At 38.3% G+C, this 27,604-nt stretch overlaps 1 protein-coding gene and 1 long non-coding RNA gene across 2 annotated transcripts; one reads left to right on the top strand and one right to left on the bottom strand.

Annotated features, from left to right (window-relative positions):
- Window positions 1–13,687: 13,687 nt before the first annotated feature.
- Window positions 13,688–16,466, bottom strand: LOC133706683 (uncharacterized). Its single transcript, XR_009844670.1, has 4 exons — window positions 15,909–16,466; window positions 15,613–15,738; window positions 14,482–14,589; window positions 13,688–13,843 (listed from the first exon to the last, which is right to left on the bottom strand). It is a non-coding gene; the product is annotated as an uncharacterized LOC133706683 (long non-coding RNA).
- A 2,305-nt stretch (window positions 16,467–18,771) lies between these two features.
- On the top strand, window positions 18,772–26,044 carry LOC133745516 (lysine-specific demethylase JMJ21-like). Its single transcript, XM_062173602.1, has 16 exons — window positions 18,772–18,952; window positions 19,091–19,201; window positions 19,294–19,349; window positions 19,478–19,620; window positions 20,411–20,608; window positions 20,704–20,903; window positions 21,419–21,518; window positions 21,624–22,175; window positions 22,674–22,796; window positions 23,268–23,348; window positions 23,426–23,757; window positions 23,892–24,149; window positions 24,259–24,343; window positions 24,493–24,718; window positions 25,094–25,262; window positions 25,800–26,044. The coding sequence occupies exons 2-16, from the start codon at window positions 19,095–19,097 to the stop codon at window positions 25,987–25,989; spliced, it is 2,820 nt and encodes a 939-aa protein (XP_062029586.1). The 5' UTR covers window positions 18,772–18,952; window positions 19,091–19,094; the 3' UTR covers window positions 25,990–26,044.
- The last annotated feature ends 1,560 nt before the right edge of the window (window positions 26,045–27,604 follow it).

The raw sequence follows: 27,604 nt of genomic DNA on the forward strand, positions 1-27,604 counted from the left end.
GTGAGGAATGATATGAGGATTGGGAAGAAACGGGAATGGTTTGGTCACCCCGGTGGATTGTGAAACTATTGACTCGAGTAGATGTGCTTTTGGGGATGTCCTTGTTACATCTAGTACCCTAAATTCATCTGACTTGAGAGTCGCTAGCATAATACTCGTTACATGGGTCGTAGTCTTCTTGAGCAAAAATGTTACTTTGTGTGAAAGGCAAAAAGAAAAAATTCAAAATCATGCCCACACGGTGTTATAAGGGGAATAAAGATTATGTGCTTCAAATTGTTTCGTATGTGAGTTTTACTTTTTAGGTTTCCACTAATATTACACACCCCATCTTGAGATATGTTCACTCTTCACAACAAGAGGTATAGAATACTCGATCACCCTCTATCTTACCTTGTGATTGTCGGAATCAATTCACTCGTGTGAACTTATTTTGTTGCACTCTTGTTTATGGTTAAGTGGTATTGCTCTTGTTGGAAAAGCTATGCGAATTAAATATGTTCTTAGTATTTGGATACAACCCACTCATTGTGTGTTTGCATTTCATTCTTGCATCTCTCATCACATGGTCACACTTAGGGGGAGTATTAATACTTGGACTATCTTCCTCTGATTGATTCGACTTGGGCTAGTGTCTACTGTAAGACCTCGGCAATTTGTTATTAATTCCTAAATGTTTCCTGGGATTAATAAAGAGTTCGTTTGTACGATTTCGTGGTTCGAGGGTGGAGTGAAATTATTTTCGGACGAATAATTATTCGGATTGCACGTTTTAGGGGGTTACGAAGTTTGACTTTTTATACTTTTAGATTCTGTGAGAACTTCCTTCATGAAAGTTGTAGAGCGCGTCGATACGAGTTCGTGGACATGTGGAACGCGGAAATCGGAGTTCGTATTAAGAAGTTATGGCCTTCGAAAAAAGTTTCCATTTTGGGATATATAGGAAAAATCCGAAAATTTTATCAGAAAATCAGAATTTCCAAAAAGGGAAATATCTTCTCTCTCCTCTCTCCCGAGTTTTCCCGTGCAGCCACCATCGCCGGCTGATTTCTCCCTCCTCCGTCCACCAATCGACGAGCCGTTTGTTCCTATCTCTTCGCCTCACTCCCAACTTCGTCTCCGTGAAGTTTCACGGTGTGGGTAGACCTGTACACGGCGGTACAAGGCCGGGAAGTTTGGCGGCGGCGATGCTTCGAACCCAGATCGGAACTTCCGATTCCGGCCACCTCAGGCGGTGATTCTTGGGGGCTTTTGAAGCCCATAGGACGTTGATGCTTCCCTCCAAGCGGCTTGCAACGATTCAAAGTGTGGAGGTCGAATTTTGAAGATTGTGATTATAGGGTTCTTCGAATTTCTGAACTTGCGAGGTAAATTCCGGCCAAATGCCTTTGATTCTGACTTTGTGCTAGTTATGAATGTTTCAATTGGAGTTGAGATGAAGAACTTTGATGTTGGAAGTTTTGTCAAATTTTGACTTTGGTTTGGTGGCGGTGCTGCCACTGTGGTGGTGGTTTCCGGCGGCTTTCGGCCACCTCTGGGGCAGTTTCTGCTCCTCAGTGCGATCTACTCGTCGATGCGAGCATTTCGATATATAGTTTGTAATTTTTGGAAATCGTATGAGCATGTTATGAATTTTCCAAGTTTTAGGGTTTTCGGTTCGATCGGTTTTCGATCCGTGAGGATTCGGCCGTCCAATTGACTTGTAGTTTTGTTATATTGATCGTATAAGTATTTCGGAGGCCTCGGGTGGTCTCAGATGAAGTTTCGCCTCGATTGGCATTACTTTTGGGGATTTTAGTTCAACGGGGGTTTGAACTTTAATCGTTTTCGATCCGTATACTAAGTTGTGATGCATTTTACTTAGGTGATTGATGGAGTGTGTTCTGTACTTTGTCTCGGCTGTAAGAGAAGACGCAGCGGGATTTAGAGGTGAGTAAATCTCACGTGGTTCATTTACGAACGGATTTATTTATTACTCGGAATTACTTGTTTAATTGTTAAATCATTTTCGAAACAAATTATTTGTTTTAAAATATATGAACTTGATCGACAACGGTTCATGGGTAAGTTAAAACAAGGTTTTGATATAAAATGATTTTTGAGTAGTTAATTTGTAAAACTATAGTTGGTATTAGTGGTCATTCCTGCGTGAATGACTACGTATATATATATTTACGTGGAATATATATATATATATATGGATGGTGTGGCATGTGATATGTAGACTTTTGATGATTTATATTGTTGAAAGAGTTACTTGGAGTTGTGAGGTGACAATTGTGAGTCAGAAGGTTTCAGTGGTAAACCTGGGTTTATTCTGAGGACCGAAGGGTCTGAAGTTTGAAGGTTACAGTGGTAACCTGGATTTCTATTCTGAGGGCCATGTGGTCCGAAGTTTGAAGGTAACAGTGGTAACCTGGATTTCTATTCTGAGGACCGAAAGGTCTGAAGTTTGAAGGTTACAGTGGTAACCTGGATTTCTATTCTGATGACCGAAGGGTTTGAAGTTTGACCTGGATTTCTATTCTGAGGACCGAAGGGTCTGAAGTTTGGTCGTAAGGTTGAACCTCGGCAGAGGTGACAGGTTACGATTCAGTTGAGCTCGAGTCTGTCGTAGTTCAGGGAAGGTTTTTTTTATGGTTTTTCGTTTGTGTTTACGTGAGATTTGGATTTCTATGAATTCTATTGTTGAATTTTAGGTAATCTCCTGAACTAAGTTTCTATGTAGGGATTACTGCCTTTTGTATTATTTGTTTTCATGTGATCTCCTGAACTAAGTTTCTATGCAGGGATTACTATGAATTCTTTTGTTTGTTTTCATGTAATCTCTTGAACTAAGTTATATGCAGGGATTACCGCTTTTTGTATTGTTTGTTTTAATGTAAATTCCTGAACTAAACTCGATGCAGGGATTTATATGATTTCTATTGTTTTCTTTAATTGTAATCTCCTGAACTAAAATTCGACGCAAAGATTACTATAATTTGAATTGGGTGACTTTGGTGATCTCCTGAACTAAACTTTCGATGCAGGGATTATTAATTGTTATCTTGTGTGATTGTATGTTTGGTTGTGTTTGTGATCTTAAATATTGTTGCTTTAATTCATCTCACGAATTGAGAGATTATAAGCATGCGTGACGTGAGTCACTTTATTTGAGTGTACTCATACGGGTTGAAAGGCTTACCGGGTTTGTTGTTTACATTCCCAGTGCACTATTCTATGGTGTAGGGGTTATTGTGCAGGTTTGAATATCGAGTGATTATTATCAAAGCTGAGGTGTACGTTCGATGGCGTGGACGTGGAAGGGTGCTCTTAGTTTTAAGTCTTCCGCTGGGTAGTGAGTTGTGGTGGGTGTGTTTACTTATTGAATTGTCATTCAGTTTGATTTGTAAACTATCTGTAATGTAATATGTGACTCTAAAGAACGAGTCGGTATTGACATTGTGAGTTCAGTTTGTTTGTTGCTTAGTTTAAATGAAAAATTTTCTATGTGTTTTTCTTGTGCTTGTTAAGTTATCGCGTTTCGGATTTGAATTTAATTATTCAAAATTCGGGGCGTGACATCTACTGTGCACCATCTATTTGTGATCCTTCTACATAGCTTTCGTTACCTTTGTCATTCCTATTCAAAAAGGGGGAGAAATTAGATGTGTGACTGTGATAACGTTATTCTATCTTACGCATTTTACCAATGTGTGATAAGTGTTTCAGGAAAGTATGGATTGTGATTCTCTCCTCCTGTACTTGTTGAGGGGGAGTTTGCGTTGATTAGATGTGTTTTGTATAGGAATGCCAAAGGGGGAGATTGTAGGTACAATTTTTGACCAACTTGGTATATTGGCATTCCCATACAAAATGGTGAAGTATCCTCCAAGCTGATCCAAGAGAATCTCAGGTAATTGCATCCATGCATACATGGTAGATTAGTGGTTGGTCTAGGAAAGTATCTTTGGGGTTTAATATTCCTTATTTAAAGATATTTTTCTGTTTACAAATTGTGTAATTGATTTTCCTTAAGATTTGTTGGATTTCTTATATGGAAAGTTTCTTTCCTAATTAAAGGAGAATTAGGGTAGAATCTTGGGCATTGTAGTTTGTCGTTGGTCAATCATATATACACAAAGATACACGGTCAGAAGGTAGGTCTCTTGAAAAAAAGCAAGAATATTGTTAGGTGTCTTGCATGCTTGCTTGTAATTGAGTCTTCACAAGAGTCAAAACACTTGGTCCATGTTTAAGTGTTCTTGATCATTGTTTCATATTCATAACTTCTCTTAAGATCAGTAGAGGAGCTGTGAAGAAAGGAGAGCAATATTTGGTGATCGTTCAAGTGAAGAAGGAGTTCAAGACGAAGACAAACTTGGTATTAGTTTTCATCTAATCATTGTAGCCGAGCTAGTGCTATTCAAGTTTGTAAAGAACATATCCTTCATCATAAGTTAATTCTTATTTTGGGTTCTCAAGAGTAAGAGCCCCGCAGTGTTTTTAATCTCAAAAGTTGAGATTTTCACTGCGTAACCAAAAATCTGGTGTTCTATTGGTTATTTGTGGTTTCTCTCCAGTAGGGATTGATACGTGCCTTGCAATCCCCATTTTCCAGAAAAACACATTTTGTCCTTGTATTTTCAGTGTTTCTCAGTCATAGATCTCTCTGCTATCAGTTACTTTTTGTTTGCAGATGATAGTATGTTATATTCTAATGCTTCCCCACAGGACTGCTCTCTGATCCGGAACATCTTGCACATTTATGAACGAGCATCAGGCCAACAGATCAACCTTCAAAAGAGTAATGTGGTTTTTAGTGGCAGTGTCCTCCCTCACAGCAGGCAAGTCATGGCAGATTCTCTTGGTGTGCAGTTGGTGGAAAAACATGACAAGTACTTAGGTATTCCCACTCTTGTGGGATGCTCTAGATATGAGACGTTTGCCTATATTAAGGATAGTCTGTCCAAAAAACTTACAGGTTGGCGGTCCAAGCTACTTAGCGCAGCAGGTCGTGAGCTGTTAATAAAGGTAATTGCACAGGCTATGCCCCTGTATACTATGAACTGCTATCTTCTTCCTCAAATTTTGATTCAGGAGCTCCACCAATTGTGTGCCCAATTTTGGTGGGGTGGTACCGATGAGAAGAAAGGTATGCATTGGCGTGCTTGGGATGAGCTGTGTAAACCTAAGGCTGTGGGTGGTATGGGTTTTCGACATTTATTTGCTTTCAACTTGGCTATGCTGGCCAAACAAGGTTGGAGACTACTTCAGAATCCGACTTCTTTAACATCTAGACTCCTGAAAGCTATTTACTTTCCCAATTGCAACTTCTGGGAAGCAGAGTTGGGAACCACCCCATCCTATGCTTGGCGCAGCATACTACAAGGTCGGGATATATTGCAGGCTGGAATTAGAAGTCATATCGAAGATGGTAGGTCCACTAATATATGGTATGACCCTTGGTTGTTGAATGAGAACCTCCAACAGTTCTACAATTCACGAGTTCACCTTGTTTCTGATCTCATGTCTTCTCCGGGTACGTGGAATCAATCTTTACTTTGTGAATTGTTTCCTTATTCAATTGTACAAAAGATTGTAGCATTGCCCCTGAGTTCACGTAGCCATGTGGATACGTGGATTTGGAGTGGTGATAAGAAGGGTATTTTTACCGTCAAGTCTGCTTATCACTTGGCAAGGGATAGGGTGCTAGGAGAAGTTGCAAATGCACAAAATCCTAGTGCATTGCTTTGGCAGCAACTCTGTAAAGCTCCAGTCCCAGGAAAGGTGAAGATTTGTGTATGGAGGGCAGCATTAAACACTCTTCCGACACGGAGTAGGTTAAGTGAACGAGGTATTGATATAGATACCCAATGCCCCTTCTGTGATGAAGAGATTGAATCTCCCCTTCATGCGTTACGTGATTGTACCCATGCTGCTTCCTTTCTTCAAATGGCTCACATTCCATCCTCAGATTCTGCACATAGTATTGTAGAGTGGTTGGTATCCTCTTATTCCCAATTTCCAACTACCTTTGCAACGCTCTTGATGATTGTGTGGGAAACTTGGAGAAACTGGACTGCCAAAGTGTGGAATGGTGATGTCAAGCTAGCAACAGAAGCTGTCCCTTTGACCTTGGGCTGGTGGGAGGAATACAAGGCTGCACATACCTCGCAGAGGGCGGTAGGGCAGATTCGTACCGAGTCCTGGAAAAAACCCCCTGTTGGCTTTGTGAAATTAAATGTGGATGCAGCTTATGATAACTCCTCGGGTTGCACTGGAATTGGTGGGATATTTCGTGATTTCAATGGTTCCTGTTTGGGTGGATTTCGGCATACTATACCAGTCACTGGTTCGGCGAGGCATGGGGAATTACTGGCGCTATTACATGGAGTTGAGTTAGCTTTAAACCACCACTTTGTACCTCTACAAGTTGAGACGGACTGCCAAGACTTGGTTACGGCCATTTCAAATCCTTTTTTGGATTGTTCGGAGTTGGGGTTCCTACTCTTTGATCTTAGGGAGCTATTGAGTACTATTGCTTCGGTCTCTGTTTCATATGTTCGGCGTAGTGCGAATAGAGTTGCCCATGTCTTAGCACATGAAGCCAAATTTGGCTCTTTCTCTTTGAATTTCTTTTCTGTACCTCCCTCGGCTGTGGAGGAGATTATAGCCTCTGAGTTTAATGACATTTAAGTCAATGAAGTTATTCATTCCCCTCAAAAAAAAAAAAAAAAAAAAGATCTCTCTCCTTCTTCAAATCAACCTGTACTTGAAAGCTTCTGTAAAGCTGTGATTGAAGGATTAATATCAGTAAGTCAAAGAGATAGCAAGAAAATCACAAGAAATAGCAAACTGATTAATTGAAAACCATGCCTCACCTGTAGAGGATTTAAGATTTTAGAGTAGGTTTGTTGGCGGCAGGACTTTGTGGTTATATTAACTTAATAACCTATCTGCACACCTTTGTGAGAAAGAGAGAAATCAGAAGAGGAGAGAGAGAGAGACGTGTTTATGACTTTTTTTTTTTTTTTTTTGAGAATAAATATCATTTATTGGATAGAATCATAGTCAGCCACTACAATTTCAAAGTAATTGAAAGGGGTCTTGACCCAAAGCACCAAAATTTGATAAAAGTAGCTCACTTACCCCAGCAACAGATTTTAATTCCACTAACCCAATTTAAAATAAAATGTCAATTTTACCCTTAACCTAATTAATAAATTACACCCATACCTCTCTCCTCTCTCTCCCCAGCACGACGCATCTTTGTCTCTGTCTCTCTCTCTCTCCTCCCCGCTCTCTCTCTCTGTGACTCTCTCGCAGACCATAAATCAAGTCCACCTCGATCAGTGGCCGTCGAACTCGAGGAGCCGGAATGGATCAGTGACCGTCGAACTCGAGGAGCCGGAATGGAGCAGTGGCCGTCGAACTCGAGGAGCCGGAATGGATCAGTGACCGTCAAACTCGAGGAGTCGGAATGGAGCAGTGGCCGTTGAACTCGAGGAGCCGGAATGGATCAGTGGCCGTCGAACTCGAGGAGCCGGAATGGATCAGTGGCCGTCAAACTCGAGGAGCCGGAATGGAGGATGCAAGGGCAGCAAGCTGCTCGGCGGTAGGCTGGCTCAGTGGCCGTCGCCATCGTCGTCGACCTCGAGGAGCCGGAGTACGTGGAGGAGGCAGAGGCAACAAACGAAGAGCTTCTGGAGGGAGGACCAGTCGCCGCAAGCTACTGTACCTGCGGACCAGATTGGTGTTTGTTTTCGACGGCGGAACTCTGGCGCTCAAGCGCCGCACTGTGATCGCTCGCCGGAGACAGCGTGAGAATTCTCAGGCTAAGCTCCACAAGACCGCCGAGAAATTGCTTTTCAATCATGTAAGCAAATTTTGGTAGAGTTCAATCAAGTCTAGTCTAATTGTTGAAGATAGTGATTGTTGATGATAAGGGCAGATCCCTCTGAGGTGTTGGGAATCAATTCAGAAAAATTTGATGTGGTATTGAGGACTGTTGGTCATCGAGAAAAGCTAGACGAAATGTAATTGCATACAAGATTATTTACTTCTTTAAGTATGTAATTGGATGAATATTGATATTGGGGGGCAATAGACGTCTATTGAGGGGCAATACATGGCCAATAGTCGTCTATTGGGGGGCAATAGACGTCTATTGGGGGGCAATAGACGTCTATTAGGGGGCAATAGACGTTTTGAATTGATGTAATCTCCTCGTTTTTTTTCTTTAATCAAAGTTTTATTTGTGTAGTTTTAGGAAGATTAATTACCATTTTGGTAATCTAAACGTCTATTGGGGGGCAATAGACGTCTACTCGGGGGCAATACATGGCTGATAGTCGTCTATTGGGGGGCAATACATGGCTGATAGTCGTCTATTGGCCCCCAATAGACGTCTATTAGGGGGCAATAGACTATTGGGGCAATAGACGTTTATTGGGGGGCAATAGACGTCTATTGCCCCTCTATTAGGGGGCAATAGATGTCTATTGGGGGCAAAAAAACTTTCCGGTGAGATTTTCAGCAAATTCCGGTGGGCGGCAGCCGGTGACCGGATTCCGGCGAAAGTTGGCCGGAATCCGGCGACCGGTGACCGTAATCCGGCGAAAGTTGGCCGGAATCCGGCGAAAGTTGGCCGGAATACGGCGAAAGTTGGCCGGATTCCGGCGGCCGGTGACGGGCTCCGGCGAAGTTTCCTGTAGTTTCTCTCTCTTCTATTTTCTCTCTCTCTCTCTCTCTCTCTCTAAGTAAATAAGGGGTGAGGGGTAAAATGATATTAAAAAAAAAATCTTAATGGGGTATTAGGGAAGACTCCCTTAGAGTGTATTGGGTAAGAGAGAATTAAAAAAACTCAATGGGGTTAGTGGGAAAAAAATCTCTAGAAATGGGGTAAATGGACAAAAACCCTAATTGAAAATAATACTGAAATTTGCATAAAGCAATTGAAAAATATTCACAAAGTGACAAAGAGGTGTGTGAAACTCACTTTTTGCTGGAAATAATGTGTTAAACATAAATACACTTATTAAATATTATATAGTTAATTAATTTTTGTTTTATTTTGAAATAATATTCAAACGGATTTTTATGTGTAAACTCTAAATGACACGGATCTCTGTGTGAGTTGCTGACACATGAGCATAATTCTTTGAAACATCTATAAATTTTCACACGGAAGTCTGTGTATTACCATCATTCGTCGGAAATCTATGTGAATTTCATAAGAAAATTTGTGTGAATTTTCACGGCCCCACTTTTAGGATATATTTCACACAGATATTTGTGTGAATATCCATGTGAATGTCATCTGTGTGCATTGGGGGATTTTTCTAGTAGTGCTATGGGTCACAACAACTTAGCTACCTATTTATAGAATAAGTAATTAGACAATGCTTAAATTTTCAACTGCATGACCTTTTTATGTTTATTTTTTTTATTTTTTTTATTTTTTGAATAACGTGGTTTGAAACCCAGTCAAGCTGAGAGGCTCAGCTTCACGCTCATATTATTATTTAATAAACTTTGTTGCATCGAGGGGGACGTAATACTTGAATCTCAAGCATGCTTAATAGCATTACAATTGTTCTGTATATCTTGCAATTATCTTCATTGAGGGGGACCTTTCCTTTTTACTATGTGTATTTAGTATTGAATATGGTATCTATTGTTGATTACTTAATTATAGAGTATTCCTAAATGTACATGAATAGTTTGACAAAGGCCTATATTAATTAGGACTGAGAATCCTTTATGGGAGGTACTTATTCTTGTAATGCCTATATATATAGTCTTTGATTGAAATCTTTGTGCGATTCGTAATCTCTGCCCCATAAAAAAGCATACAAGATTGAACAGAGGAGAAGATCTATCATGACTAAACGAAGTTAGTATATATATACTTTATATTTTGTTCAATCTTATCGTTATGCACATGTTAGTTGTATTTACATTTTGTGTTCTCAAGATTGAGTACAAACTCATATTTGCATTTACATTTGGTGAGATCAGAGTAGGGATGGCAATAGGGCGGGTTGGGGATGAGGATCACAATACCATCCCCATCCCCGGGGTCATTCTTCACCCCCATCCCCGCCCCAATCCCCAATAAAAATATATTGGGGATTCCCCGTCCCCATCCCCACTGGGGACTAGGCCTCCAAACCCGCCCCAAATCCCCGATAAGAATTTAATAAATAAAATAACTTTTTTCTCATATTGCCTTTTTAAAAATCAAAATCTACAACAAATAAAATTAAGGGACAATGATAAAAGAGGTCATTTTAAAGTACCTAATGATAATCCAGATACCACAAATATCCCTATGATAATTAAGGTCACCTAATAACTACCTACCACTAGAGTTAAACTTAATTACAAAAACTGCCACGGGCAGTTCTCCCTCCCTCCCTCCCGTTAACTAAGCCCGTCTGAAACCTTATCCGAATATCCCTCTCTCTGGTAGCGTGCCGATTTCTGGGACTTGCTTCGGAGTTCCACGCGCCATCTTCGTCAACCGAGAGCCCATCGTCATCGACGAGGTCCGCACCGGAACTTCGCCCCGAGCAGCTCATTTCTGGCAAGGAGGACGCCGCTAACAACTTCTCGTGGCCATACACCACCGGCAAAGAGATCGTCGATCTCTGCTTGGATCGGATACGGAAGCTCGCCGACAACTGCACTGGGCTTCAGGGATTTCTGGTCTTCAATGTCGTCGGTGGTGATACCGGGTCGGGTCTCGGGTCACTTCTGCTGGAGGCTGGAGCAGTGTCCTCTCCACTCATTCTCTGCTTGAGCACATCGATGCGTCTGTTTTGCTCGATAATGAGGCCATCTACGACATCTGCCGCCGATCTCTGGACATTGAGCGTCCCACTTACACCAATCTCAATCGCCTCATCTCTCAGGTACTTTATTGAACACTTGTTATGCATAACTGATACTGATGTTATTTGAATATTGCTGAGGTAATTTTTTTTTCCCTTATTTTCTGGGTGTTGCTCGTTGATGGTTTGCTCATTGGGGAGTGGCAGTGTGAGTCAACAAGTTTTGCTGATATGAAGAGGGTATGGATTAACAAGAAGATGTCTTACATTTTCGAGGCACGTCCCTCTACCAACTTGGCCCTCTTTATGCAAGCATTGTATGCCCATTCAATTGGTAGGTTCTTGTATCATACGCTTGACTTGGATTACTTGTTGATCAACACCAGTAGGCACTTTAGTTTCGTTGATGGAATGTTGTAAATGCATGGATGGAAATTTTTCAGGTGTTGTGCTGTTAATCGTGGTAAATGGTCTGTTTGTATGTGAAAAACCTGCAGATAGAACTAAACCCAACTAGTATTGGTTCTCTTTTTTGTCATGCATATAGTACATTAGTACAAGTTGCTTGTTTAAGTACTGGTTGTATTTTTGAGCATTATGAGTGATATTTAGGAAACAGTAGGTTATATGTAGCTCATAGGCCTAAAAATTATCCATCTCTTCCACTAAATGGTTCTATGGGTTTTGGAAAAGTCTTATTGATGACCTGAAAATCTAATTTCTTAAATATGTAGCTCATGTTCCAACCCTGAGAATCCTGTTTCTGTTTTGTATTGTGTGAGCGAACTACCATATTGTATTGTGTTGATATTCATACTATCGAACATGTCACTGAAGTATTTCGCTGATTTGGTTAATCAACAGTTTTAGTAGCATGTGGTACCACCTATTTGCCAATGGGCTTGCAATCTTTAGTGCATAGTTAGATACGTAGTTCTTGTTTCACCCTTGAGAATTCTTTATCCCTTTGTTTTATATGAGTGGCCTATCTCAGAGTTTCGATGTGGTGCTTCATATTATCAAAATTGTTGAAATAGGAAGCCACATAATCTTGTGGGAAAACCATTCAAGCCTCGTTTTAAGATCTATCTATCTCTTGGTATGTATGGAGATTTTATTTTGAAGTATTGAACATGATTCGAGTTAGCTTTACCGGTGTGTTTCAATGAACATGGCACTACACCGTATCAACTATCAAATGGCACTGAACTACATAATATAATGGAATTGCGTCAATGGACTTGCGTGTGTTGAAATGAGTCAATGGACTTGCGTGTGTTGAATTGAGTCAATGGCCCCAAAGCGAGGTGTCAAGCTGGCCTTATATGAACTAGGACAGTTGAAGAGCCATAGATACAGTGACTTACGAATCATGTCATAATCATACTATTAAATTAGTCATCATTAATGCCCTAGTGCCCTACCAATGCAATTCTTTTAGAGGCTCCACAGCAAACAAGAAAGCATTGTTACAAGATGGTACAGTTCAGGTTTTAATTGATCTGTGTTGGGTTTTTGCAGGGGACGATTACAAGATTAAAGTTTGGAACTACAAGATGCATAGATCGATGTCTTTTTACTCTTCTCGGGCATCTAGATTATATTCGTCCCGTGCAATCTCACTTTTTTTATGCTTGAAGCTTTGTTGAAAGATTTGTACAATGATGTAAGTTTTATAATGGTCCATGCTACATGTGCTCTATGCACTATAGTCATTCTCATTAAGGTTTATGAACCATTCGTTTGAAGGCAATGATTTCTTATTCTTGGTCCCCATACAGAGGATTTCTTGCCAAATCATTGTTAACCTCAAGTCAATGTCAGTGACTTGGCTACTGATAGTTACTTGGTTAGTGACATGGTCAGTTACTTAGTGACATGTGATTAACAGTGGCTTGACTATTAACTTGTGACTTGGTTAGTGACATGTAATGTGACATGGTCAGTTACTTAGTTAGTGACATGTGATTAACAGTGACTTGGCTATTAACTTGTGACTTGGCTACTGACAGTTACTTGGTTAGTGACATGGTCAGTTACTTAGTTAGTGACATGTGATTAACAGTGACTTGGCTATTAACTTGTGACTTGGCTACTGACAGTTACTTGGTCAGTGACATGGTCAGTTACTTAGTTAGTGACATGTGATTAACAGTGACTTGGCTATTAACTTGTGACATGGTCAGTTACTTAGTTAGTGACATGTGATTAACAGTGACTTGGCTATCAACTTGTGACTTGGCTGCTGACAGTTACTTGGTCAGTGACATGATCAGTTACTTAGTTAGTGACATGTGATTAACAGTGACTTGGCTATTAACTTGTGACTTGGCTACTGACAGTTACTTGGTCAGTGACATGGTCAGTTACTTAGTTAGTGACATGTGATTAACAGTGACTTGGCTATTAACTTGTGACTGTCAGTGACATGTAATGTGACATGGTCAGTTACTTAGTTAGTGACATGTGATTAACAGTGACTTGGCTATTAACTTGTGACTCATCATATAATTAGCCACTGCAAAAGCATGAATTCCATAAAATGATCAGTAACTAAATTTTACAGATGTTAAAATGAAAGCTCATCTACTCATCAGATATCAAGTTGCTAAGAACTCCGGGAAAAAAAAATGTCATTTTAACCAAAAATAGCTTAAAAGAGACCAAAATCTTTACATGGTCTCCTATCTGGTCCTACAATTCGTCCAAGATCTTTACATGGTATTAAAATAAACATTACATCAGGTTCTCCTATCTGCAATACTATTTGGTCCTACAATTCGTCCAAGGCCTCTATATGAGTAAAACTATAAACAAACAACAACAACAACACCCCCCCCCCCCCCCCCCCCCAAAAAAAAAAAAAAACCAAAACCAAAACCCAATTCACAGATATTATGAAAGAGATAGTTGTTGCACCATGAAACCACTAAAGGCAAATTCTTACCAGTAATGGAAACTTTTAAGTATATATTAATTGCAAATGTTTCCAAATATTGACGAACTGCAGGTAAGTTGTTCCTCTGCAATAAATAAACAAGCAAATAATTAAACCTTGACAACTAGTTTACAACAAAAGTGATATTCCACAGTTTCTTGAAATCTAGAATCTGTTAAGGGGACAGCCTTCTCATCTGTGACTAATTTAGAAAACCGCATTGGATAATGGTCCAAGACCGATGTGTAGTTACCTAAAAACTGTTAGACTACATATTCAAATTACACAGTAGTCCAAAACAAGGGATTGTAGAAACATGGTCAACTTGCCCCAGGAAAGAAAAACATCGGACTATAACCTAGTTTACATCACCAAAAACATTTTTCAGAGAGGACTAAGGTCAAAGATTGGGACTCCCAATTATCATCCATTGTCATGCTTATTTTATTTTCATAATTAGTGTTTTGATAGGTATTTCATTTTAATGTCAATCTTTAGACTGAGCATGAATGACCAAAAGAGAGACAAAAATTAAGAATCAGGGATGGTAGACTTAAAATCTCAAAGAATATCCAGAAAGCAAAACAAGAATGACATTTCTCAGCAATTCTTGAAAAGTGATCTTAATGGTAGATTCAAAATCTTAAGGACAATAGATTCTATTGCAGTCATTAATTATAGGAGACAACCAAGGTGATATGGCATGATACAAACTTTACTTACAGAGAGGGATGTGTGCAAGCAACGTGCAACTTCTGAAACTATATCTTGACAAACGAAATGTGACAAAATACATATCATTTGCCATGCCCGTACCTTTCTTCTATGAATCTGTAGAAAAAATGTGGAAGAACAACCAAATTTAACATAAAGATAAACCAATTCTAATAAACATAAACAAACAGAGAGGTTGCTCCCACCAACCAGCCATCCACAACCCATTGGGTTGATGAACAAGGCTCTACTTATACCTTCAAGCATTTTCTACAGTATTTACAAGATTTTACACCATATAGATGGTTCAAATCTTCCATTATTAATTACAGGAGTCCAGTTTTGATTCTTCATTCCTTCCTGGTTCAATAATTTTTGCTCAGAATAAGTGAGGTCCCTTATTTAACAATATGAAGGGAAACGATACTCACTGCAACAAAAAACACGCACACAACTTCACCAGCACAAAATTCAAGAACAACCGCAAAACCCAACAAGACAAAAACCTCAGAGACCAAACACACAAGCTCAAAAATCTGCTTGCTTCCAACTTCATTTCAACTAAACTACACAAACCTTAATCTCAGCACATAGAAATGCTCAAAACTGAATGGGAAGTAAAGAATGACACAAAAATCCATTGAAGACGGCCTTTACATTTCAATTTACAAGATTGTTTCCAAGAGGCATCATTTTTAAGAGGGGAAACTGATTGACCTGTTGTCAATCAATTCAATTCTACATAGGCTTTTTTTTTTTTCCCAAGCAAAACTGTGGTTTCTTCCAGTTATGTCTTTTTCTGTAAACAAGCCTTACAACCAACTCATTACGAGCAGCAAACTCTTCAGATGAAAGCCCTTTAACCTGTGAGCAAATAGTAGCATTTATAAACCTCACTGCACAAACCCTAAGCAATCAAGAATTCTATACTAAACAGGCAAAATTGACAACTCAACTACACATGTTCTTCCACTTCAATTTACTATCGAGCACTAAAACACCGTATCCGAGTGCAATCATCTTTCAATTTTCAGTTTTAGAATGTAGCACACTAAACATCAATTTCTCAAACAGTTTTATGAAAATGCACAATTACTAAGAAGCACGATAATAGAATTGATTCAAACAGTGGAGGCCAACCTTCTTTACAGCCAATCTCTGCAACTTGGGAACCTCTTTAAGCAATCGAGCCTTGGTCCGGCGAATCACGGCATTCAGAGCAACTGCAAATGCCCTACTTTTCTTTTTTGAAGCAAGCTCCGCTTTCTGCAGATCAAAATTACTCAAAATTCAGTCTCAATTTGAAAAATAGGACCAAATCATAACTTAAATTCTAGTCAATTTCAAAGAGATTCGAAATTCTGAACTCTCAAAGAGATTTCATCGCTCTGAAACACACAGTTTGAATCAGAAAGAAACAGAGAAAGATACTGAACCTGAAGACCAGCTTCAATGTCGAACTCGACGGCAGAGTAGAGGCGAGCGAAGGCATCGTCGCCGGAGACATTAGAGTCCTTCTACTTGTCGATGCCGTATCGGTCGTACTTGTTGCAGATCGCGGCGAAGGCATCGTCGCCGGAGACGTTAGATTCCTTCCATTCTCGCCGACGGCGACGTGTTTCAGCAGATCATGGCGGAAGAAACCGATCAAAATTGTTTGAGATCTCAAGAGAGTGAGAGTGAAAAAGACCGTGAATTTTTTTCTATGAGGAATTTTATCTCCAACATCTGGTTCAACCTGAGGAAAGTGAAGAAGATAATGCAATGAGATTAACAGAGAGGAAATATCAGGTGGAATTAGAAATAAAGATTTTATAGCTTAAAGGGCAGAATTGGAATCAAAAAAATTTAAAAGTGACCTTTTTTAACATCACCTCATTATTAATAAGGACTAAATTAATATTACCGACAATTCATGATGGACCATTTTATCAAGTGGGAAACTAGGTGACATTTTTATCATATCACACTCTAATGTGACCTTTTCTATCATTTCCTTTAAAAAATAACGTAAAAATTAGATTTATCAAGAGAAAGACCACGTTTCACTCAAATTGTTTTTATTGACTTGATTATCAGATTTAAAAAATTGACTTGATCGATAATCGTAATATAACTGCTTGATAGGCGTGCAGTAGCTAACATGCAAATAACTGGATTTATATGCAGGGGAGTGATGGAGACTAAAATAGTAGAAACAAAAATTTCTAAAATTAGATTGACCCTAAAATTGCGCCATGTCAACTGATTCGTTAAGATTTTAGTACGCTGGCTTTTGAATTATTAATTGATCATAGAACTCCTTTCATATGCAATACTAATGTCCCTTATATAATCTTTTTATTTTTAATTTCCTTTCGTCAGAAGCTGATCCCACAAGCTAAGGAATTCATAAAGTCAATGGATCTATTTGATTATCAAATTATAGTATGACTTCAGTTATAAATTAGGGAGAAAGTAAAATAAAGAGAGAATAATTGGAAGGAAGTAAAAGTGTACTCATTCAATCTTATTAGCCTCCTTTATTATGAGTTTACATCAAAATACATAATTAAAGAGTATTTACGTGGACAGTCACATAGATTTATTTACAACACTCTTTTGGATGTCCATCGATGAATGATGGTATTTGTCTCGTTTATTGTTGCCTCATTAAAAACCTTTCCAGGTAACAAAAACTGTTGCAAGCTTCAATCATGTATGTGGTAAAAATTAAATGTATCATGTATAGCAGTTTGACATGTCATCACCGAAGTGAGACCATTTGTGCTTTGCATATAGAGGCTCACCACAAATTTTCATACTTACCAAGTTAAAACAATATCAACAAAGCTTGGTAATTTTCATTAAGCCTTACCACATATAATAAGGTGAAAACAAACTCATAAGCACAATTCATACATCGAAAATTTGCTAAACAATAACAATTTAAAGAAATTGACACATTTTAACTTTGTATAGTTTAAAATATTGAAAAATCATCATGGCATGCATAGCCCATACACATCAATACTTTTGTGTATTGATACATTTCATATAAGCTCTTCAAATCCAAGCTTTCAACTGTTGGATTGGTAGAAAGAGAATTATGCGAGATTTCCAATTCTATCGCATATTGCAAGGGATGTTATGGCTGTACCTGCATCAATAGTAGCTTATGAAAGCGTATTCAGTCTTGGAAAGAGGATTCTAGATCCATTTAGAGCAAGTTTGACCCCTAAACTGGTTGAGGCGCTTGTTTGTTCAAGTGATTGGTTGAGGGCTACAAGTAAGCCACTGTTCAAGGAGCCAATTAGGATTGAAATGGGGCAGTACGCTGAATTGAAAAAGATGGAAGCAAGTAAATTACTTCTGTTTTGTTCTTGTCACTTTTTAATTTTTGTGTTTTGTTTGACTTTGCGTCTTTGTGAATATGTAGAAAACTTGAAGTCTGACATTGTGAATATGATGCAAAATCTAGTGTAACAGATGTTGGTGAACTACCCGAAGAAACTATATGATGGATGAAAGGTGCTGGCTGCTTGTTGAAGACATGAAGTTTTAAGACTCTTATTTGCTTAAATCAAAGACTCTTTTATTTGCTGTTGGTGATGGATTTTTATTAGTACGGCACTGATCGACTTTTATTAGTACGGTATTGATGAACTTTTATTAGCTTGCTGCACTTTTAGAGCATTTTTAGCAGACTCTCTATTTTGGCTCCTCAGCTATTTTAGAGAGCATGTTTAGTTTTTTTTATCTATTTTAACAGCTGCATCAGACTCCTAAGTGACTTTTCATTATAACTTTTAGCTATCTCGCTCTTTAATATAGAGAGCCAGATGAGGCTCTCTATAATTTAAAACATTCATTTTGAGTTATTTTATGTAATTTATAAATACATTTAAACTATTTAATCTTTATTTAAATAATAATATAAATTCAAATTAGCTAAAATAGAGAGCACTGATACAGATGTATTTCTAAAGTGGCTAGCCAAAATGACTTTTTAGCTACTTTGATTAAAATTTAACTAAAAAATTGCTAACATTACTAAATATGCTTAGTCTTCTATCAGATTCCTGTATTTTCATTAGCTTGCCGCACTTTTATTTACCTCGAGTTGATTGCATAGTTGAATGTTTGATTGCTGAGTTGAAAGAATCAAAGACTTAAAATTGGGTCTTCAGAATGGTCCCAAAAAAAGTCCTACAAAGCAGGTGAAAATTTAATAATCTATAATGAAATGGGCCTTGAAAATGGGCCAAAAAATCTAAAATGGCCGAATTGGAAACCGAACCGGGCAGACCCAAATTTTGGACCCAACCGAAAGTTCAGCGTGCACTTCTCCGATGGAGGTTTCCTAAGCCCCTTCCTTCCGGCCAAGAGATCGCCGGCCCGACGCCCTCGGAAATTTCCTAGTCCTCCCCGAAGAGATCATCTGTGCCGTCTTGGAATTGCTCTCTCCTCGCGACGTTGCTCGCCTCTCCTGCGTTAGCAGGTTCGTTCCTCGATTCTCTCTGTGAATTTTGAATTTTCGGATATGAAATTTGAAATGTTGCTCGTGAGATTTTGTTTGTGGATTTTGATTATTGTTTTGTGTATAGAATATCGAATTCTGATCTGTGTTTATATGCAGTGTGATGTATATATTTTGCAATGAAGAGCCACTCTGGTTGAGTTTATGCCTCAACACACTGAATGGTCCGCTCCAGTACAAAGGATCGTGGAAGAAGACTGTGCTGCATTTGTATGTCTCGGATGTCTAGTAGTTTTTCGAAGTTGTGGTTTTCGTTTGAAGGCAAAAGTATGAGAACTTATTTTGTTGTGCATTTCGTGCAGCGAGAATGTGTCGTATGAACGCGATGAGGCTTGCAGAAAACCATTGAGTTTTGATGGTAAGGATCTTATGCCTTTCGAATAGCATCCTCATTGTGGTGGATCATTTTGTTTATGATGTTGAAAACTTTCTTTTGAGTTTTTCCCTGGCTGAAGGCGTTTGTCATTGCCTATCTACTTGGTGCAGGATTCGACTCTTTGTTCTTGTACAGAAGATTATACAGGTGTCATACCACATTGGATGGTTTTTCTTTTGACAATGGGAATGTGGAAAGAAAGGACAAGATCACATTGGAAGAGTTTTCTTGTGATTATGATGGGAAGAAACCGGTATAGTGACAACGATTCATTTCTTAGTTCATAATACAGATTAAGTTAAAACAGTGGAAGTCAAATTTCGATTTTTGCTTTTCAATTATGTTTGTGCACATCGTTCTATTAGAAAATGATTTTACATTTGCAAAAGGAGAATTCTCTTACATGATACACTATCTAGGACATATATCATGATTTAGTACTTTTGTTTTTTTTTTTTTCCGGTTGAAATCTACTAGTCTCTGTTGAGAACCTAGAAAGTGATAACATATCAAAGAGAGAACCAGTCTGTTTTGCGCTTAAAAAAAATTTACTATTCCAGTTCCTACCCCAATCAACCAATACCTTACCAGACCATATTTTTCTTATTGGTAATTCCGCTACACCAGTGATACCACCACCCTCTCTGTCACCACAAATATTCTGGTCACAAGGGCATCAGCATTACAGCATTTCCTTAGCTGAAATTATAGTACACAATGCTCTATAGGGCCGTTTCTTTTTTGGATGAAACTCCCATAGTTTTTCTGGCGACTCGATTATTTTTCTGGTAAGATGTGTTGTGGTAACTCAAAAGATTTTCGTTGCAGATTGAACCAAATGTTCAGATTATAATTGTAGGCATCAATTTTGTTAGAAAAGGGGGAGATTAAACCTGCGGTTTACTGATTTGACCTTTTTTACCAAACTGTTTCATTAATAGATTGGCCTTGTACTTTAGAGATTTTTAATCAGTACTACTATGCTAGAACCTACAGATGATGTTTATGTTGTTCACATAGACTGTTGCTGATAACTTTATCAGGTTTTGCTCACTGGATTAGCTGATGCATGGCCTGCAAGGCGTACAAGGACACTTGACCACTTATTGCAGAATTATGGAGATACAGCTTTCAAGATTTCTCAAAGGAGCTCACGTAAAATCTCAATGACATTCAAAGATTATGTTTCATATATGAAGGTTCAGCATGATGAGGATCCGCTTTATATCTTTGATCACAAGGTACTCTCTTGGTCTCTGTGTGGTCGAGAGGTTGTTAATTTTCATATTATTCCTTTTCTTCTTTTGATATGTGAAGTGACTTCTTTCTTAAACAGTTTGGAGAGGTTGAACCTGGCTTGTTGAAAGATTACAGTGTACCTTATCTATTTCAAGAGGACTTTTTTGATGTTTTGGACAAAGATAAGCGACCTCCATTTAGATGGCTCATTATTGGTCCCCAGAGGTCTGGTGCTTCTTGGCATGTTGATCCAGCTCTGACCAGTGCCTGGAATACACTTCTATGTGGTCGTAAAAGGTAAAACCTACTTCTTCTTTTTCTCTCTTCTTAGTAAGCTCATGCATTTGTGAATTTGATAGTGTTAATGTATTTTGCCGTGCTTGCATGCAGTTAAGGACTTCGGTTTGGTTTAAATCTTGCATGCTTTGAAAATACTATATTCTTCCACTTTTTTGTCGTAAAGGCTCCTGCAATGCTGTTGTTAACTTGCATACTTGCTGGGCATATTTGCTTCTTTGTAAGAAAGGTGAATGATTGGGTTTACTTTGGTTTGTTGAGCTTTTCTTTATTCCTTTCCTCTCCTCAGTCCCCCTCCCACACACAAACGGGAGAAGCCCTTCGTCATTTTGGAATGTTGATCTGTTGCATGCTTATACATTCTCCTCTATCTGTATGGTCTGTGGATGATTTGGTCATGATCTTATGCTATTCATTTTTTTTTTTTATTCGATGAAAATTATTTTGCTCTTTTTCTCCTTCTGCAATTAAAATAACTGAGTTCCAGGAGCTAATCAGCTATTCTGTTTGTTTAGGTGGGCCTTGTATCCTCCAGGAAGAGTACCTATAGGTGTCACAGTACATGTAAACGAAGAAGACGGTGATGTCAATATTGAAACTCCAACTTCGTTGCAGGTATTTATTTAGATACCCTAGTTAGTCCTCTGCAACTTCTCATAATATCTGTTGTTTGTGGTTTATAAAGTTATCTTTTGTTTATTTATTTATTTGTGTCTTCAGTGGTGGCTAGATTTTTATCCACTTCTTGCTGATGAAGACAAGCCCATAGAGTGCACCCAAATGCCGGGGGAGACGATTTTCGTTCCTAGTGGATGGTGGCACTGTGTCCTAAATCTTGAACCATCTATTGCTGTTACCCAGAACTTTGTAAATTCTAAGAACTTTGAATTTGTGTGCTGGGATATGGCACCTGGTTATCGTCATAAGGGAGTTTGCCGTGCTGGATTACTTGCAGATGATGAAGGCGGTATTGAGGATTCCACAAATCATATTCTCTATGATAAAGATGATTATAATTCCTCAGATATGACTAGGAAAGTAAAAAGAGTCAGAACTCTCAAACCTGGAGAATATTCTAGTAGTGAAAGAACTAGTAATGGTGCTCAGGGTTTTTCTTATGATGTAAATTTCTTAGCCATGTATCTGGATGAAGAGAGAGATCATTACAACTCTCCTTGGAGCTCAGGCAATTGCATAGGGCAACGAGAAATGAGAGAATGGTTATTCAAGCTTTGGGTTGGAAAACCAGGAATGAGAGACTTGATCTGGAAGGTACTTTTCTTATTACCCTATTCTTTAGCCATCCAAATTGGCTGATATACACACAGACAAATGTTGCAATGAAGAAATTGGCAATGATATATATATCATTGCCAATTTCTAGAATGCTCATTTTTATCTGTCTACTAATACTGTAGTTGTATTAGTTTGATATTCATTTCTCTATGAAGAGCTTGATGAGTGTCTGGAACATTAAGTTTTTTACACTTGATGGTTGTCCTCTGTGATATTAATCAATCAAACAAGAATCTTTCCGGAAGACAAAATTATTCTTTTCTTTGTTCAGTCATATGTCTAAACTGGTAGGCTTTTTGGCCAAATATGTACATCTACCTTTGAGAGGTTTCCTTCTACATCATGTCTAGAAAACATGGGTTGTTCTCTCCTATGCGCAAGTTATTTCTTTTTGGTTTGTGATAAGCTGAAGCTCCGGTTTCATTTCCTATACATTCTACTTATAATTCAATTGTTTGTTCTTGTGAATGTCAGGGAGCATGTCTTGCACTAAATGCTAGCAAATGGTCAGAATCCATGGCAGAAATTTGTGCCTTCCACAAATTGCCTTCTCCAACAGATGATGAGAGGCTTCCAGTTGGCACGGGTAGCAATCCTGTAAGTTAATTTTGTTTCTCATCTAATATAATGCAACAATTTTAAATACTTATCTGCACTGACGTCTCCATAGTAAGAGTAAACATACTTGCACTATAAGGAAACCAATGGCAAGCCATGGTAAACTAGTTTTACTAGCATAAAAAAGGTTCCTCTATATTACTCTTAATTTACTAACTTTAAGTATTCTCTACACATTATCACTTTGCCCCTCGAAAGTTACGTTAACGAGTGAAGGTTTAGGAGATTTAATCGATGATGTTGAGGGTTTCGCAGAAAATAGTATTCTGTTGGGATCCATCTTTTTATTATTATTTTGTTGATTCATTAGAGTCAAAGAACTTGTTAAGTTCAAATGTTAACACTGTAGCATCATACAATAACAATGAATGCTATGAGTATTGAGGCACTGATGTTCTTATATGCCTATGCATTCTTGTTAAGATTATCTGATTTGTCTTTTTCCAACAGGTTTATCTCATGAGCAACTGGGTAATCAAAATTTTTGTTGAGGAAGGACTGGAAACGTCACTTTATGGATTAGGTGCTGAGGTATAAAATCTTACTTGTACTCTGCTTTTCTTGCTGCATTTTTGACATCCATCTAATATCTTAGTGCGCATTTACAGCTTGAGTTCTACAGTCTCCTAGGCAAAGTCAACTCCCCTCTGAAAAATCACGTACCTGACGTTTTGGCAAGTGGGATCATTTATCTTGAAAATGGAACGTATAAAATTGTACCTTGGGATGGCATCAGAGTTCCCGATGTGATTGCTAAGTGCAATTTTATTCCGGAGAAGGTCAAAGGAGATGTTTCTCCTTTTGGTGTATGGAGGAAGAAACAATTTGAATACAGAAAAGCTGGGGTCTCAACAAACAAATCCATCAGTTCAGCTGAATATACAAGGATATGGCCATATCTCATAACAAAACGATGCAAAGGAAAAATATATGCAGAGTTGTAAGTGCTATAGTTTAAGTTCTCTCTTAGTTTCAATCCTCATATTTTTTTTTTATTTTTTCCTCTCTCCTGTTTTAGATATGTCATATGAAGCATTAGCACAAATTGGTCATGGTTTTTATTGAACTTTGCAGAAGAGATACTGTGTCACGGGAAGATGAACTGAACTTAGCTTCCTTCCTGGGAGAGCAGCTCCGTAACCTCCATCTCTTGCCCCATCCACCTCTTAATATCTCAACTTTCTCAGATATTGAACAGGGATCAGATTTTCCATTCACCAACGGTAGTATGGAAGCTGTTCCCCATAAATCAAACATTCCTGCTGAATGGGATATATTCATTAGAACTCTATTCAAGAAGAAGAAGGATGTCTCAAGTCGCTTGATTAAATGGTATATCTGTCCCTTCTACAAGAAGGTTTTTGTCTGTTACTTTTTCAGAACGTGTTGAGTTGTAGCAAGTGTTGGCTATTAACTATAATTACCTTCTTTCACCTTGTAGGGGAGATCCAATTCCTAGCACACTCATAGAGAAAGTTGACAAGTACATCCCAGATGATTTTGCCAAGTTTCTGTACATGTTCAAGGTGGGTCTATTCCACATTCTACCTTCAATAAACATGTGAAGATGGCTTTCTGTCAAAGTCAGTTTCCCGTAGATCAACTTTAAAAACCATATATACATGGTGAATCAAGTCTTATTGATTTTTAATATCTCAACCCTATTTGGTGTCAGGATGAAAATGGTGTGAGCAAAGTTGGTAAAAGTTGTTCGTGGATACACTCTGATATCATGGATGACAACATTCACATGGAACTATGTGGTTTTAATTCTTGCTTCATTGGCAACGCCAAAGACACTTGCCTGGTAAATAATGGTTCCTTGAATGTTGATGGTGACCGTGCAGAGAGGAAAACATGGTGCCCTAGCCACATTCTTGATTTCAGTAATCTTTCTATAGGTTGGTGCTTATTTATCATTTTGTGGTTACCTTTTAATAAATTACAATATTCGATTTCTGTTATCACATGTAAGTTTTCAGTTCTTCTTTGCAATATGGGGATCTGGACCCTCTCATCATGCACTTTTTCCATGTGTCTATGACCTTGTCATAGAGTACACACATAAACTCTGTATCAGGTGCAGAAAGTGTGTTGTTAAAGCATGGTAAATTGTATAAAAAGCACACTTTTAAAGCTCGAGTTAGGCCACAAATGAACAGCAAAACACCTACCCTAAATAGCGATTATTCGCCAGAAATAGCATTGGGATGTCTCTGATCTATTGCTCTTTATTGGCTTTCTATATCTTGATGACTCGAATGATTTATTTTCAGGTGATCCCATCTATGATTTGATACCCTTATACTTGGATATATTCAGAGGTGATTGCTACCTCCTTAAGCAATTTCTAGATAGTTATAAACTTCCTTTAGTAAGACAAGCATCACCTCATGAGTACATGGAGGGTGGCGACAAGTTTGGACGACTTTCCTACCATGCCATGTAAGTAATGATTCCCTCTGTATACTTGCTTATGCTGTTTCGTCAATTTATAACTTCTCAATACATCAGTTAATGATCTTATTTATCAAGGAAAATTTGGCTCTATGGTCTGAATTATCTATGTCCTATCTCAACCATGAGAAAAATGTGGTATGCATCAGACTGAAGTGTTCAGTACCTTAGATGTACAGCTAGGTGGCAATGAGAATGAGAATGAGAATGAGAATGAGAATGAGAATGAGAATGACAGGATTCTTGTAATTTTACATATTTAAAAATTTCCCGTGCAAACCAATACTTGATGCATTTAAACTATTGTGCCTTGACATCGTTAAGATTCTTGTATATCTTTTGTTTGAAAAGGATGCGTACATTCTGAATTTAAGCAGTCAAATGTCCTGATTCTCTGTTGTTTGTCTTCTGATGTAATCTGTGACTGTTATGGTCGAGATTGCGTTGATGTTTATAATTTACCCATTTATGAAATATTGCCCAAACAATGACAGTGGTCGAATTTGTTCTGGATCACGTGTGTAGGTGCTACTGTATTCTACATGAAGAGAATGTCCTGGGAGCAATTTTTAGTATCTGGGACGAACTCAAGATGGCAAAATCCTGGGAAGAAGTTGAACAGGTTGTATGGGGCGAGCTAAATAACTACAAAGGCTTTCCTGGATCATCCACATCTCTCTCTTTGTTGGAGCCGAAAACTCCCTCAACATTGTAATACTTTTGAGAGCAGACATTTATAAATATGCTAGTTTCTTTCTGAATTATTTTCACTAGTTATTTCTTTATTTTTCTCCATTGCTCTTTCTAATTTATTGCTATGTCTCACGGTAGTCTCAAGATAATACGATCACAATGTTAAGGAGCCTTTGTTTTGAGTTCATTGAAAATTGAGACTATTTAAGAGGCACATGTAATGTAAAATGTAGGCATATTTTCTCAGGGTAGAGAGTAATGACTAATGAGAGGGCATGATAGATTAATAGCCAACATCAAAAGTTCATTGGCCTCATTGTTCAAAATTTAGAGAACAAAATTTTTTGTAGTTAGAGGGTGCTGGAGAGGGTCAGTAGCCTGACATCAGGAGTTGATTTTTGGGTCACACCCGGTCCATTTAATAGGTCTGATAGAATTTTTGTGCTTTTTTTTTTTTTTTTGGTTAATATTGTTCTCCCCAAAGTCCCAAACGTATTCCATGACGTGGTAGAACTCTAGACGGCATCTGGGTTGAAGATGGGGACCCGTCTGGGTAATGGGAAACCACGCCCCAGCACCCGTGATGGGGGAACCCCGTCCCCGCCCCCGCTTGAAAAATGCGGGGAAAACCCGCGGGTACCCCACCCCCATTTGCCCATTCCTACTAGACGCTCTATCGACTTGATTCACGGTCATCTTCTCAACATTGGTACAAGACTTCTCCTAAATCCTGCCTGTCAATTTTCTTGCAGAAACAAGGCAAAGGGACCCTTTTGTTGTCTATTCTCTGTGTATTTTCCATAAAATTCACCACCTCTATCTGACCTAACAGTTTTGATTTTCTTTTCTAGTTGTTTTTCTACTTCAGCCTTAAATATCTGAAAAGCTTTAAGTGCTTGAGATTTTTCTGAAAGTAGATAAACATAACAATATCTAGAAAAGTCATCGATGAAGGTTATGAAATACACATTTCCACAGATTTTTTGAGTTCTAAATGGACCACAAATGTTAGTATGTATGAGCTCTAAAAGTGCTTGGCTTCTGTATGCAGTCTTTTTTCTTAAGTTAGTTATCTTTCCCTTAAAACATTCAACACAATCTTGTAAATCAGAAAAGTCAAGTTCATTCAAGATATTGTTTTTAACCAATATTTTCAATCTCTCTTTTGATATATGGCCAAGTCTTCTATGCCACAAATATGCAGACTTTTCATTGCATTTAGTTCTTTTAACACCAGTTAAAGTGTTACTCGATGTGTTATTATTTTCAACAAGAGAAATTTCTTGTTGACTGTGTGAACAATTTAACTGTAGGTAATCATTCAATATAACACCAGAACCAATTTGAACTGAATCTTTAGAAATAATAATTCCATTATTGTCAATAAGAAGTCTACATCCAGATTTAACCAAAAGAGAAACTGAAATGAAATTCCTTCTCATGGAAGGTACATAATAAACATTATCCAAAACTAACAACTTTCCTAAACCAAGATCTAATTTTAAGGTTCCAATAGCTTTGACTGCCACTCTCATGCCATTGCCTACACACAGGTTCACTTCATCACTTCTTGGGACTCTCTTCCTTATGAATCCCTGCAGAGAATTAGTAATATGTAAGGGGCTTCCTGAATCAAT

This window comes from Rosa rugosa, chromosome 4 (assembly GCF_958449725.1).
Source record: "Rosa rugosa chromosome 4, drRosRugo1.1, whole genome shotgun sequence".
Classification (NCBI taxonomy): Eukaryota; Viridiplantae; Streptophyta; class Magnoliopsida; order Rosales; family Rosaceae; genus Rosa; species Rosa rugosa.

What these genes read in the sequence shown, in the direction of transcription:
- LOC133745516 (XM_062173602.1), top strand. Translation starts at nt 19,095, where the DNA reads ATGTATATATTTTGCAATGAAGAGCCACTCTGGTTGAGTTTATGCCTC. An exon ending in AAGAAGACTGTGCTGCATTT is followed by an intron (nt 19,202 to 19,293) that starts GTATGTCTCGGA and finishes CATTTCGTGCAG; the next exon opens with CGAGAATGTGTCGTATGAAC. An exon ending in AGTTTCTGTACATGTTCAAG is followed by an intron (nt 24,344 to 24,492) that starts GTGGGTCTATTC and finishes ATTTGGTGTCAG; the next exon opens with GATGAAAATGGTGTGAGCAA.